This window comes from Marmota flaviventris, chromosome 6, assembly GCF_047511675.1.
Source record: "Marmota flaviventris isolate mMarFla1 chromosome 6, mMarFla1.hap1, whole genome shotgun sequence".
NCBI lineage: Eukaryota > Metazoa > Chordata > Mammalia > Rodentia > Sciuridae > Marmota > Marmota flaviventris.
This window is the reverse complement of record NC_092503.1, coordinates 117,131,126-117,145,362: the sequence shown is the minus strand read 5'-3', so window position 1 is coordinate 117,145,362 and position 14,237 is coordinate 117,131,126. Positions and strand designations below refer to the sequence as shown.

The following is a 14,237-nucleotide window of genomic DNA, read 5'->3' as shown; positions in this document are numbered from 1 at the left end:
TGTCGGGGTTCGTCAGGCTGCCTGTGACCCAGGCCATTGTTCTTCCCAGATGCTGCCTACCTGGATTCCCCGTCCAGGACAGTGTTGTTCCCCCGCGTGGAAGTGTACTGCCAGATAGAACTCACCCTTGGCAATGAGTGCCCCGAGCGCAGCCAGCCGAGCCCCCCAACACGGCGGGAGGAACCCTCAGAGCTTGGTCCCCAGGGGGACAACGGGGATGGCCACCCGCCTGTGCCCCAACCTGTGAAGACTCCCCAGTCCACGTGCGAGTGCCCTGTGCAGTCACCTGTTTCTCCACCTGTCCCTACGTCCAAACATCCACCTGCACCACCAAAGACCTCATCACTGCCACTGTCTCCAAGTGATTTGCCACCTCTGCCACCAGCCTCGGGCTCAGCTGGGCACTTATCACCCAGCCCAATACCTGGCCCGCCACTGCCTTTTGTACCACCTGAGCTGTCACCTGTGTCACCTGGGCAGCAGATACAACCATCTGGACTGCCACTCAGCTCACCACCCTCCCAGGCACACACATCACCCAGGCCACCCCTGGGGCCATCAGCTGCGGGGACATCACAACCATCACCTGGAGGCTCTCCTTTAGCGTCGCCTGCACAACCACCTGTGGAAGAACTGGGCCCAGAACAGCCCCAAGGTAGGGACCCCTCTGGCTGCCCACTGCATTCTCCTGTCTGAGTTCTCAACAAGCTTTAGCCGCTCTGCTTGTTATGAGCTCAGACCACCACAAGGGGGCAGTGCGATCACCATCTCTTTGTTCCTTTGGTGCTGTGATTCTCAAAGTGGTCCCTCCAACCAGTTAGGAAAGCATCGTCTGAGAACTTGTTAGAAGTGACAATTCTCAGGTCCAACCACAGACCTACTAAGTCACAAACGGGGTGGGGTTCGGCTGTCTGTCTTTTTCACCAGCCTGTTGTGATTGTGCCCACTCCCATTTGAACTGCTGCAGGGCTGCTTCAGTGGAATTTAATGGTGAAAGCCCCTGTGCAGTGCTGGGCGGTGATACTCAAGAGTGGTCCACAGATGGCGGCCAGCCTCCGCACTGTTACTAGGTCACTATGAAATGAGTGCAGAGCCCCAACAATTTGATCAATTTTCTACTAATGCATTTGAATTGTAGTTTACAAGAATACAGCCCATTAAAGATTGCAAATAATTTTTTAAATATTTATTTTTTAGGTGTAGATGGACACAACACAATGCCTTTATTTTTATGTGGTGCTGAGGAACAAACCCGAGTCCCACCCGCGCTAGGCGAGTGCTCTATCCCTGAGCCACAATCTCAGCCCGCAAATAATTTTTTAAAACCAATTGTTCACTACGGAGAGTTTGAGAAAACACCTTATGGGGCTACCAAGATGAACTGTTTTTGATTTATTACCCCCATAAAATCTCTCCAGCCTGAGAGACAACGTGTATCCCCACAAGTTGAAAGCATAAGTAACAAAACCCATGTTGGAGGGTATTCATAGAAAATCTGACCACTTCTCTCTGGGGAATAAGGATAAGAGAGACTTCTTGGAGGTGACAGAAGCTAAATGGGCAGGTTTTTGACAATCGTGGTTTATGGGATGGAGAAGAAAGAGCTTTCAGATTCGTATTCAAGAGGCTCAGGTGCAGAGTAAGGAAGTGGAAGGCACACACAGGGTGAAGAGGAGATGCGTGTGACCACCAAGGGTGGCCTGGGTGTGGGCAGGAGGAGAGCAGCCCAGAAGATGGACTTCAGGTGGTCCTCACCGTCCCCCAGCCAAACTTCCATAGTTAAAAGCCCAGATCAGCAAGGTTTGCTTCTTTGGGGCTCTACCCCAAGTCAGAAGTGACCCCTTTTCTCTGGAATAGATTAACCTTTACTCTTTTAATCACAATAAGACAAAAACACAAGAACATTAGGAGTCGAAAAATTGAAGGATTTTACATGCTTTCTAATTTCCTGTTAAAGTACAATGCATTTTGGGGAGAGGTACCAGGGATTGAACTCAGGGGCACTCGACCACTGAGCCACATCCTCAGCCCTATTTTGTATTTTATTTATAGACAGGGTCTCACTGAGTTGCTTAGCGCCTTGCCATTGCTGAGACTGGCTTTGAACTCACCATCCTCGTGCCTCCAGAGCTGCTGGGGGTGTGTGCTCCTGCACCTGGCCAGTATAATGCTTTTATTTGCAGCTGGTCACCCCTGAACATAAAGGTGGCTGTCTTCAGAGCCCGAGCAGACCTGGCCCTGAGTTGGCTTTCTTCACTCGTGCAGAGGAGGCACAGACAGGCCAGTGGTTGGTTCTCAGCTAGAAGTGATCCTATTCCCAGGAGGCATCTAGCAATATTTGGAGATATTTTTGGATGTCATCTAGTAGGCAGAGGACAGGGATGCTCTTACACCAAAGAAGTATCTGGCCTCAATGGCAAAAGTACCAAAGCTGAAAATCTGTCACAACCTACAGTGGACCTCACAGCAACATCCCCAGCCATCTGTGGGAGTTGGGCAGAGGGGACCCCCTTGGGTTCAGTGCCGTCAGTGATTCAGTGATGGCTCATGTGTTATTTGGGGACAGAATTGCAAATGGCCTTAGGAAAATCTATAAACAATGGGCAAGCTTCACTGCAAATAGATTGGGGACACCTAGGGACATCCCAGAGGACCCTAATAAAGGAACTTCAGATCGGGAAATCTATATTTTATACTACTTATATTTATATCTACCACACAATTATCTTCGGCTAGCCTGCATCCCATCCTCATTGAAAACATTCAAAGAGCTTGCTTAAGAGTGATGGTCATGATTGATATTCTCCATTCTGAGAAGAAAGTGTTACGTGAAGCCCGTGATGGGAGTCCAGGCCCCTCTGAGGGGTTTTTCCTGAAGACTCCCCCTACCTGCTGCTTTCTGGGAGGAGTCATCCCTAATGTCCCATCAAGGGTCAGCCTCAGCCCTTCCACAGCTGCTGCCCTGGGTCTCTTCCAAATCTAGTAATGTGATTGGTCTTAAATATGGGAATTTGAGAACAAGAGAATTTACTTTTTTTTTTTAAACACTCTTGCTTACTGTTGTCATTTCAAAAGGACCAAGTGGCAATTGCAGTGGCACATGCCTGTAATCCCAGTGGTTCAGGAGGCTGAAGCAGGAGGATCACAAGTTCAAAAGCCAGCCTCAGCAACTTAGGGAGGCTCTGAGCCACTTTGCAAGACCCTTTCTCAAAATAAAAAAGAATAAAATGGGCCGGGGAAGAGGCTCAGTGGTTACGCACCTGAGTTCAATCCCTGGCATAAAACAAAACCCCAAGACCCGCCAGGGCCCTCTGTCGCTCACGTCTCCGGTTTTTGCTTTGCCTGAAGCTCCCCTCGCCTCTGCAAATCCCGAAAGTGCGGTACCTCGCGTCCTCGTCCCCGGGAAGGAAACCATCAGCCGGCCTCGCGCGACGTAAGTGCCTTCCCTGGGAGCGCCTTCTTTGCTCCGGTCAGGGCAAAGGGCCCCGCTAGGCGACGCGCCCCACCCCTTCAGCGGCCAGGGACGCGGCGACCCTGCTCTGGCTTGCGCGGTTCCCGTGTCCCTTTCTGTCCTCCGCCGTGTGGGCACCAGCCTGCTCGCGTGGAGGACGCTGTGCTCCTCGGATCCCTCCTTTGCACACCGGGGACGCCCCTGTGGGTGCAGCGCGCGGACGCGCCCCGTATTTTACTGTCGGTGGAGCCACAGTTCAAAGCGGGGAGCAGCACCCTGCTGGCCTCGGCAGCCCCTGCGCCGTCTGGTTGAGGGGAGCCCTTCTTACAGTGTGCGTGAATTGTCCAGTGTGTTCAGCAGACTGGATTTTTATCTTTACGGCAATTATGAGAGGGTCTGGGGTTCTAGACCCCCATATTTTTTTTAATGTTCCCTGGGGGCTACTTACCTGGGCTCCTGGCTGGCTGGATGGCAATTGGGTTCGCCAGGGGGAAATCAGAGGTGAGTCAAGCACCTTTCTCCCCGATCCCACCCACAACTCCATCCCCCGCTGGGACAGCCCTGACTGGCCAGGTCCAGGGTTGGCAGCTGCAGGTCCGGAGAGCAGGGCCTGAGCAGCCTCATTGGATCCAACTTACTAAGCCAAAGCCGACTCTGCCCGCCACATTATGCTCGATTTTAACTCTACAACTTTTTGACAGAGTTTGTATAAATGTAATAATTTTGAGCTTACGAATAGATTTTGCATTGTGTTCACATCACTTAAACGTCTGCATTTCCATCTAACAGTGAACACAAGTCTGAGTCTCAGTGCCTAGTTGGCATGATGTTAGGTAAATATTCATCAATATCCATCAGTGTTTGCTGGGCATCTCTGGTGCTCGGCCACCCCGTGGGTCCTCCTCCTGAGCTACAGCAGGACCCTAGAATGATGGACGTGGGATGGGCCACTAACAAACCACCTATTTCCTGTCTTTGCCCAGGGAGAGCCCGGCTGAGGATGCAAACTGGGTGAATAAGGTATTCAAGAAGAACAAACCAAAACCAAGCAGCACTCGAAAAGGTTTTCCGAGGCAACCGCGGGCCAAAAAACCAGGCAGCAAAGTGCAGTGAGCGTCTTATGTTTTTTTAAATCCTTGGGGACCAGCTCTGGAGACTGCCTCAGGAACATTCTAGAAGCATGGGGGCAGGGAGACTGGGCTTTGGAGACAAGAAATCCCTCTGCCTCAGCCTCACTCAGTGGCCACAGTCAGGACGCTTGGCTTCTCTGAGCCTTCATTTCCTGATCTGCCAAATGGGGTGATACCTACCAGCTCATAAGATCAGGAGAGTTGAATGCAATCAACTATGTGAATCGCTTCTCAAAGCAACATCCTTCCTGATGGTCCCTGTCCCGAGTGGGGGTCCCCAGGGAGGCATGAGGATTTCAGCTTGATGAGGGTCCTTCTTACCCTCATAGCCCAAAGCCCATAGCCCATAGCAGAGTCTGAGTAAATATGGACTTAGTGGGTGGGGGGTGCAGGTGGTGGGAAGGGGATTCTCAGAGTTGCTCGGGAAGTGGGGCACACCCTCATGTCCCTTTCTGGATTGCAGCGTGGGCAGGGAGCAGACAGGACTCTAGGCAGCTGGAGGTTCCTGGGGTTATGGAATCGGTGCCTGGGATTATTCTCGCTCTGTTCCTTTGTCTCCAGCCTCAAGATTTCCCTGACCTTTGAGGGTTCATCTCTCTGTCTCTGGGAGCTCAAGGTCAAGTTCATTCATGAGAATTTAGGCAGGTCCATCATGGGTGTAGGGCACCCCTGGAGCTAGGAGGACCAGCCAGGCCGAGACTCAGGTTCCTTGATTCCAGGGCCAGTTCTCTTCCCACCGCAGCTGGGCAGGGGGACTGTGCGATCGGCCGGAGCTCCCTTGGTAGATGAACCTGCAGATGGAGGTGCCTTCTAAGGAAGCAGGCAGTCTGCTGCGGTCTCACAAACTGCTCTGGGCCAGGTGCCTGCAGCCTCCTTCACAGATGAGGATGAGCTGCCCAGAGGCGAGTTCCTCTTTGGTGATCTTAATTATAGGCACCTTCGCTGCTCTGAACTTCAAAGGCCTGGGTTAGGGCAGAAAAGAGAAGCTCCAGAGAAGCCAGGGAAGGAGAATGGGGAGGAATCTGAGAGGAGATATCTGCTCATTTCCTCCCAGGCTGCAATCACAAGCGGCACACTCTCATACATGGGCTTGTTCTGAATAAACTCCTGGTCCCTGCCAGCAACAGGAGAGAGGCCAGAATAAACATTATAGGGCAGATGCCCCACACAGTCATCAGTGTGGTTGTTTAATCAGATGTGCAAATCCATGCTCTGATGCAGATTGTATTCAGCAGTTGTTGCTGCATAACAAACAACACCATTTCAGTGGATTAAAATGACAAACATTTTTTTTTTTCTTCCTTGGGTCTATCCGTTGACTTGGGTTGCTCTGCCTAAGCTGCAGGTCCACACTGATTCTGTTCCATGTCTCCTTCAGCCCAGGACCGCAGTCAGTCCAGGCATGCTCTTCTCCTAGAGCAGGTGGAGATGGGGATCAGCCTGGCTTTCCTCTGCAGCCTTGTCTCTCCTCCAAAATGTTCAGTAGTCTTCTGACTCTGGATTATAGAACTGGCCCCCCATTAAGAGACAGCCTGCAGGCTGCAAATGGAAAAAGAGGACAACTCTCCTGCCCCCAAATCCTCCTACTTATACCATGTCAGACTCCCCAGATTTACTACATGAGAGAGCATGTTCTTGGGGTTTTCGTGGAATTTCCCCCATTCAAATGTGAATGTATGATAATAATAATAATAAGTAAAATGTACACAGTACTTATGTTCCAGACACTGTGGCACAGACATTAAATAACATGCCCAAAGCCATGCAGCTGGTATGTGGCAGAGCCAGGATCCCATCCAAGTCATCTGTGCCCAGTGTCTTGATGTACAGGGTGGTAGGAACACCGGCCCGGGAGTCAGAATCACAGGGTTTGGCCCTCATTAGGCTGGTCACTTTACTCATTGGGAATCTCAGTTTCTCCCTGTGAACATCTACTTCATCCCTCAGTTATTTGGGACTTAAATGAGAAGCCGAATGTACAAACATCCTGTGTCGTTCTGGCTACCGAAGACGCGTCAAGTCCCGTGATTAGTGCCCAGGCCTGTGTGGGACATTTAGGGAGACTGAGGCAGCTTGAAAACCGCGGGTGCCAAGAGAAAGGAGCAGAGAGAGGGTCTCTGACCACGAGGAGGACACCAGAGACAAGCCACCCACTCAGACTCTGGGTGGGGGACTCTATTTTAGCACAGCTTAAGCGTCACTCGAGAAAGACATTATCCCTATTTTTTTAATACCTTCACTCTTTATAGGATGAGAAATTTTATTACTTTTTCTGGTTTTAAAAACAACATGCTCTCATTACAAATTTAGAAAAGCATAAATAGAAAGTAAAAAATCTCCAGAAACCCCACCACCCAGATGTTAATATTTTGGTGGAGAAAACTTCCATATTTTAAGCATATGCAGACAGACATGTACTTTTTATTTTTATGAAAATGGCATCATATGCTACATAATGTTTTATACCCTGTTTTTGGACTAAATGGTATATCGCTGCTTCTTTCCATGTCAAATATAGATTTATCAAGTCTGTAGTGGATCTGTGGTATTCCATTGGTGTGAGTGTATCATTGTCTGTTTCATCGATCCCCTACAGATGGACATTTAGGTTGTTTCTATTTTGTGGCTCTTATGGACATTGCTGTGATAAATGTCCCCCTGAACACATTCTTGGACACACATACCCAACTGTCCCTTTGCTGTGTACCTTTCTAGAACTGGAATTGCTAGGTCAAAAGGTCTATATTTGGGGTAGGTTGACCAAATGACCAAAGGTTGACCAAAGGTATGACCAAATTGTCCTTGAGGGGATTATAATGACTTACACTCCCATCAGCAAATGAACTAGAGAATAGATCTTCCTACATGCAAGCTCACCAATGCTAGGCATCCCAGGTCCACTGTCCCTTACCTACAATTCTGAAATGGAAGTTACTCTGAAAAAACAATCACCTGTGGTCATTCTTGATAGCAAAATCTTCACTGTTGCCAGAGGTCAAATTATCTGTGGCCTTTTTTCCACGTGGTATGAATTTTCATAACTTGCCTGTAGAAATGATAATGTGACTCATTGTGGGGTGCTCCCACACCCTATGGGGGAGTTACAAAACACTTGACCAAAGCACTATTTTTCTTTCTCTAAAGTTTGGAGCTTGGTTCCCAAGCCATCTACCCATGAGGGCTTTAGATAAGAGATGTGTACCTGTCTCAATCTTCATTTATTTATTTGTTTATTTTTTAATTTTTGTGATACTAGGGATTGAACTCAGGGGCACTCGACCACTGACCCACATCCAGCCCTATTTTATATTTTATTTAGAGACAGGGTCTTGCTAAGTTGCTTAGTGCCTCACTGTTGCTGAGGCTGGCTTTGAACCTGCAATCCTCCTGTCTCAGCCTCCCAAGCGGCTGGGATTATAGGCTTACGCCACTGCACCCAGTTTGTCCCAATCTTAATTTTATTTCAAACTGACTGGTGAAAACTAACACGCTTAAATTTTCCCCAAATTAGCTGATCAGTCATCTCCAAGAGACTTAGTTAGGCAATCTGTTCTCTCCCTGCTGATTTAAACAGCACCTATATTTTGTGCTGACTTGTCGTTAGTGTCTGGGCCTGTCCCGTTGGCCTGGCTGCCTGTTCCTGTGTCACCAGCACGTGTCACACCCACTGAGCTTCTCAAGTGCTTTCATGTCTGATGGGCCAGGCGCTGGCTTCCTGTTGGTGAGGATTTTTAAGAACGTGTTGAATGGTTATCAAGTGCCAGCACTCTGTTTCACACTCAATTATCTTAACCCTGTGGGGTGGGTGGGCTCAGAGGGGTGAAGGCATCCAGGAAATCACACAGCAGAGCTTCACGTGAGTAAAATATTGCAGGGCATCGCTTCATCCTGGACTAGGTCCAGCGGCACCTGCAGTACCAATCCTGCGCTGAACTTGACACGTGGTCCATATCCAACAGCGTGTGTTGAAGCCACAAGTCCACTTTAGCCTGTCTACTACAGGATACCGTGTAGTTTTCTTTCATAGCGCTCTCGGGCTTGTTGGCTTGTATTTACTCCAAACAACTTTCAGTTAATCCCTATTCTTTGGTGGACATAGAGGCTATGATGGTCTGTGCTCAGTTCATTGGAGGGAGATTGGCCTCTGTTAGAGGTCAGAGGTCCTGTGGATGACGGATCTCCGGGTCAGCCACGGCACCTGGGAGACCTTGGGTCCAGCCCAGACCTACTGGGCTAAGAACCTGGGGCTGCCCGGCAGTCTGCATGTCACCTGGTGAGTCTGAGCTCGATGGAGTTTGAGAATCACTGGCTTAGGACGGGAGGGGACACAGAGGAGAGGCAGCCAGCTCATCCTGTCAGCTGGAGGGTCTCAGGGAAGGCTTCCTGGAGGAGGAGGAGGAGGAGGAGGAGGAGGAGGAGGAGGAGGAGGAGGAGGAGCAGCAGCAGCAGAGGTCAGCCAGTCTGGGGATGGAGGACACGGGGGCCATTCCAGGCACACAGGGTGGCCCGAGCCAGTAACCCACCGTCCGTAAGCAGCTACTCCCAGCGCGAGGTTGGAGGCAGGGAGAAGCCTGGAGGTGAACTTGGAACCAGGGCAGGGGTAAGCCAGGCTGGCTCAGGCGCCTGCTAATGGGCTGGGCTTCCCGTGTGGTCCTGGGGAGTCACTGCAGGGCTCACCCAGCAGAACCACAGACTTGAAAATTATCCAAGAATATGCAGGTCTACGCCCGGGCATATCTCTGAGATGGTCTCTGCAGGAGTCTTTTTGCCGTTGCCCAGAAAGGGCGAGTGGCTTGCCCAGGGTCACACAGGTAAAGGCTTGGAACTTGGGTCTTCTACTTATTTCCCATTTGTATCTTGTTTCTTCTCACATGTGTTCCCCCAGGTCTGCACCCTGCTCCCTGGAATTCCCTCTGCTCTCCACATCCGACATAGTTTGGGTCACCTACAGGCCTCATCCCAGCTGGATCCAGGAACACAGCCGCCCTGAGGTGTGGACTCCCTCTGGGTGTTCCCCAAGGCCAGACCCTACCTGTCCTCTCCCAGGTTGCTCTACTGACCCCTGATCCTGTCAATCCAACTTCATTTCTGCCCCCACCTTCCCCTTCCTGGTCATAGTCAAGGACAACAGTAGTCTATACAGCAACTCGGAAATTTTGTTAAAACAAGATCTTGACTGTCAACTGCTAGAAAACTGTACCAATACCAAGGACATTTCTATGCCTATGAATTGCCTCCCTTCTTGATACGGCACCATACCCTTGCACAGTGTACGACCCGCACAACCGTATTCAGCTATCTGGAGACCATTCCACCCCCACCTCTTCCTGAAACACCAAGTACCACTCGAACTTTTATAAACTGAATAATGTTTCAGACACCCTTTTATCACCTCCCAGGAGAGCCGCAGAGGACCCTTGAATAATAAAGTGAAGCTTCCCACGGACTTAGCATAAATCCACATTTCCAGTTTCCTTACACGAGGTTGGCCATCACGGGGCCTGGCCACTAGTCAGGGCTGCCCCAGGGGAATGAATCAGGAAGCCATGTCCTTGGTGGAACCCAGGCTAGGGAAGCCCACCCTTGGTGGTGGAGGGGGTTGCCCAGAAGTAATGGATCCCCTCCTTTCCCTAGGAAGCCGTGAACCCGGAGAGGAAACAGGAGCTGGAGTGGGAGGGGACCTGAGGAGCCCAGACCCGCCTCCCTGCTGCTCTCAGTGTTTGATTAACAAATCCTGGAATGCAAAACCCAGGGGCCAACCGTCCAGGGCCAGGAGCCCAGGGAGGGAGGGTGCGGATGTGAACTGAGATGGGGCCTGTGGGGGGGGAGAGCCCGGGTCCCTGGGACTGTGTGTCCTCTGCCTCCTTGGCTGCTCCTGTGGCCCAGACAAGGGAGCACCTGGGGGTCTGTGTGGCGGAGAAGAGGAGGGGCCCCCAGAGTGGCTCTCCTGGCCACCAGCCTTTCGCCCAGGCTAGCCTCTGTGTTCTCAGCAGTTGAGAGGCAGGTGATGCCCAGGAAGGGGGGTTCTGTCTTCTGGGGAACACTTATTCCTTGGTACATAGGAGAATTGAACTTACTGATGATTATTGTCTTCGTTCTGTATTTAGAGCCTAGACGCTTTCAATATCAGTTAAAGGATCAATAAATCCCCTTGCAGATTTGCCTTTGCTTTGATTTATTTCCCTGATTTCAAGATAATTAAGAGAATTATTCTCCCATCAATTTCAATGTTGCCAGACAAAATACAGAGCATGGTGTGAAATTCGAATTTCAGATTAACACCAAATCGGTATTTTTTAGAAGTCTGTCCCTACCGTGGCCATCGTGTGTTTATCTGGGACTCAGAATTACCTGGGCACCCTGAACTTTTATTTGCTAAAGCCGGTGACTCTCATTTGTTCCTTTCTCCTTTTTATCTTTTTTTTTTTTTTGGAATCAACACTGGGTGCGGTGGCGCACACCTGTAATCTCAGCAGCTTGGGAGGCTGAAGCAGGAGGATCCCGAGTTCAGAGCCAGCCTCAGCAAGGGTGAGGCACTGAGCAACTCAGGGAGACCCTGTCTCTAAATAAAATACAAAACAGGGCTGGGGATGTGACTCAGTGGTCGAGTGCCCCTGAGTTCAATCCCTGATGCCCCCCCAAAATAAATTAAACAACACTCGTGGGTGGTGTGTGAAGCCCCCTGTGCTGTGCCTGGACATCAGGGGTCTTGCTAGTGTCAAGGCCGAGGCCAGGTGCGGTCTTGTCTTCCAAGGCTGCTGAGTGACACCCTGCCCAGCCTAACCCCGCTGCCCCTTGCCCAGCCCGTTGTCCAGGACTCACCATGGAGCACCACCCCCCGGGCATCTTCTCAGACACAAGTGTCCTGAGGTCACTCGTCCACCTTCTGAAGGACTCTCAAGGCAGCAGCATGTCCCATGCACTGGGTGCTCTCATAAAAGTGGCCATGGTGTACGGCGAGGGAGGCCCGTCCTTATACATCACCTCCACCGAGTCCACCCCCCGGTATTCCTACTGTCACAAAATCCCATACCCAGTGGGTCCATGAGCATCCCGAGGACAGGGGCCACACCTTTTTGCGTCTGGTATTCCAGAGAGTCAGCATGGCGCCCGGTGCCTCAAAAGTGCTGAGTAACTGTGGGCTGAATTTATGATCTAATGGATCAGATGGTGGAGGGCACCAAGACAGGTCGTGGGTGGCTGTGTGACCTTGAACCAGTCACTCGCCCACTCTGAGCCTTGGTTTCCTCCTCTGTGAGGTGAGGATTTCAAAGCTGTCTTCTCCTGATCTCCTTAGAGTGTAGTTGAGCCTTCAAGGGTTTGAAGAGAAGTAGATCCTGTGTCCTCCGTCACAGAGGGAAAAGGAGATTGTATGACTTTCTATGGAGACCATGTTTTCTAGACAAAAATTTTGGTGCTAAGTGACAGAATTTGGGCACCAGAGTGCAGGACGGATGAGAGATCATGTAGACTCGAGACCAACCTGGATCTTCCCAGACGCACAATGAGCTGCCACCGTGGGAGCCACAGAGTGGCAGAATGTCAGCTCCAGAGGGCACATGTCCTGCCCCTAAGGTCACCAGTCTGTGGCTGCTGGACTAAATCCCGGGTCTCCTGACACCCCAGCCCAGGACCCTTTATTTTTCTGCCTCAGTGAGTTGTCACCCCAAGGACGGGACACCTGGAGAGGGTGCAGAGAGAAGCCTGGGGGCAGGGGGCAAGTCCCCCGTCCCCACCCAACCGTCAAGGACGCAGTAGGAGGGCATCTGCCTGGCCTCCATTGGAATAATCCAGATCACACTTCTGTGAAAACTTCTTTATTTAATCAAATAATATAGTACAAAAACGAGGCTCAGATGCCAGCATCGGAGACTCACACCAACCACTCGACAGCCCAAAGACATGGCTCCTGATGAGAAGCTAGATACAGAGGTTCCTGACCTCGATTCCAACTGGCTCTGCACACTGCACGGCGAGGTTCCTGAACGCTGCATAAATAATCCATAAATAGCCCACCCCACCCCCACACTCCTCAGAAACAACATAAAAACTAAAAACCTTCCGGACAGAATACACCTGGCTGAACTTCCGGAAACTTTGTCTTAGGTTTGAGGCCAGTCCCCTCCAAGTGTCCAGAGCCCCCCTACACTGGGCTTCCTCCCTCCCCCACCCCCCTCAGGCTGGGCCACAGGCCCAACAGGGCTATTTGATCCACCAAGTTTGCTGTCCAGGTTTTAGTGTCCTCTCCCCATGGCCACGTGTTCCAGGCAATGTCCAAGGGAGTCATATGGTCTCTGTTTGCAGCCCTGTCAGGCCTGCAGGGAGATATGGATGTGAAGCAAATGATCCATGGGACTCAAGCTTTGGATCTGTTCAGTTGTGTGGGATGAGGAGCCTCTAGCACCCCACACTTCATCATTATGCAAATACAAAACAAGCCCCTTACAAGACATTTCACTTCCATCCGCTGAAAAACTGTCATCATGAATCTATAAATCCGCAGGCTCCGGCTGTGAACAGTACCTCCTGGGGTCTGGTCCTCTTGAGCAGTGCACACCTGGGTAACTGTCCATCTCAGTCCAATTCAAAGCCCTTCCCTTCCTGGAAATTACTCACATGTAGCTATAATAAAAATAACATCTCAGCAGCTCAGGAGGCTGAGGCAGGAGGATTACAAGTTTGAGGACAGCCTCAGCAACTAAGTGATGCCCTGAGCAATTTAGCAAGACCTTGTCTCAAATTTTTTTTTAAAAGGGGGGGAGAGCCATGGATGTGGCTCAGTGTAAAGGGCACCTGAGTTCAATCCCTGGTACCAAAAAAAAAAAAAAAAATCCTCCATGAACACGGTACCATGTAATTTTCAGGACCCTTCACATCCATTTTCTGATTCTTAGCAAACCTCATGAGATGGGAGAGGTACAAGATATCAACTTCATTTTTTCTGGTCATAGAATTAATTATAGGACACAGGGTTGGGAGGATTCTGAGCGACCAGGGGTTCATCTGTCTATGGACCACCCCTATCTAGGGCCTGCAGAGCCCTCCTGGGAGGTGGTTGGAAATCCCCAAGAGCATTAAGCTACTGGTGAATGGAGTAAATGACATGCTACACATAAATGCACATTTGCTTAATGCATGGGGATGTTCTGGTTGGAGATTAAATAAAAACTATTTCCAAAAGTAAAACTCATTTAAAACTAATATCTTGGGGCTGGACGCGGTTAGGAGGCTGATACAGGAGGATCAAGAGTTCAAAGCCAGTCTCAGCAACTTAGCGAGGCCCTAAGCAATTTAGCAAAACCCCGTCTCAAAAACAAAGGATAAAGAAAGAGTGGGGATGTGGCTCAGTGGCTTAAGTGCCCCTGGGTTCAATCCCTGGTACCAAAAAAAAAAAAAAGAAAAGGCTAAAACTAATATCTGGGGAAACGTCAGTAGACCTCCTTCTTGGTATCTAGATCCATGATGCACACAGGGCCTTGCCAGGTCGGGGGCAGGTTTGGCAGGCGGAGCCCAGGCCTCCTGACCCCCCCCTCGGGGCTGATTCCCTGACACAGCCCCCACCTCCAGCTCTGCGGATGAAGGCTCGGTACATTCTCAGACAAGAGTGCATGGTGCACAGTGTCGTCGGCTGCTGTCTCGGGCCTGCTGGTAAAGCA

The 14,237-nt window shown here is 50.5% G+C and overlaps 1 protein-coding gene across 2 annotated transcripts in view; it reads left to right on the top strand.

Moving 5' to 3' along the window:
* Pnpla1 (patatin like domain 1, omega-hydroxyceramide transacylase) overlaps positions 1-4,564 on the top strand; it is a 34,211-nt gene extending 29,647 nt beyond the window's left edge. For both annotated transcript variants that reach the window (XM_027943506.2, XM_071613943.1), the window contains 4 exons: positions 50-655; positions 2,286-2,291; positions 3,349-3,433; positions 4,435-4,564. In XM_027943506.2, coding sequence (XP_027799307.2) covers positions 50-655; positions 2,286-2,291; positions 3,349-3,433; positions 4,435-4,564 — 827 coding nt within the window. The remainder of the gene's footprint in view (positions 1-49; positions 656-2,285; positions 2,292-3,348; positions 3,434-4,434) is intronic.
* Positions 4,565-14,237: the final 9,673 nt, after the last annotated feature.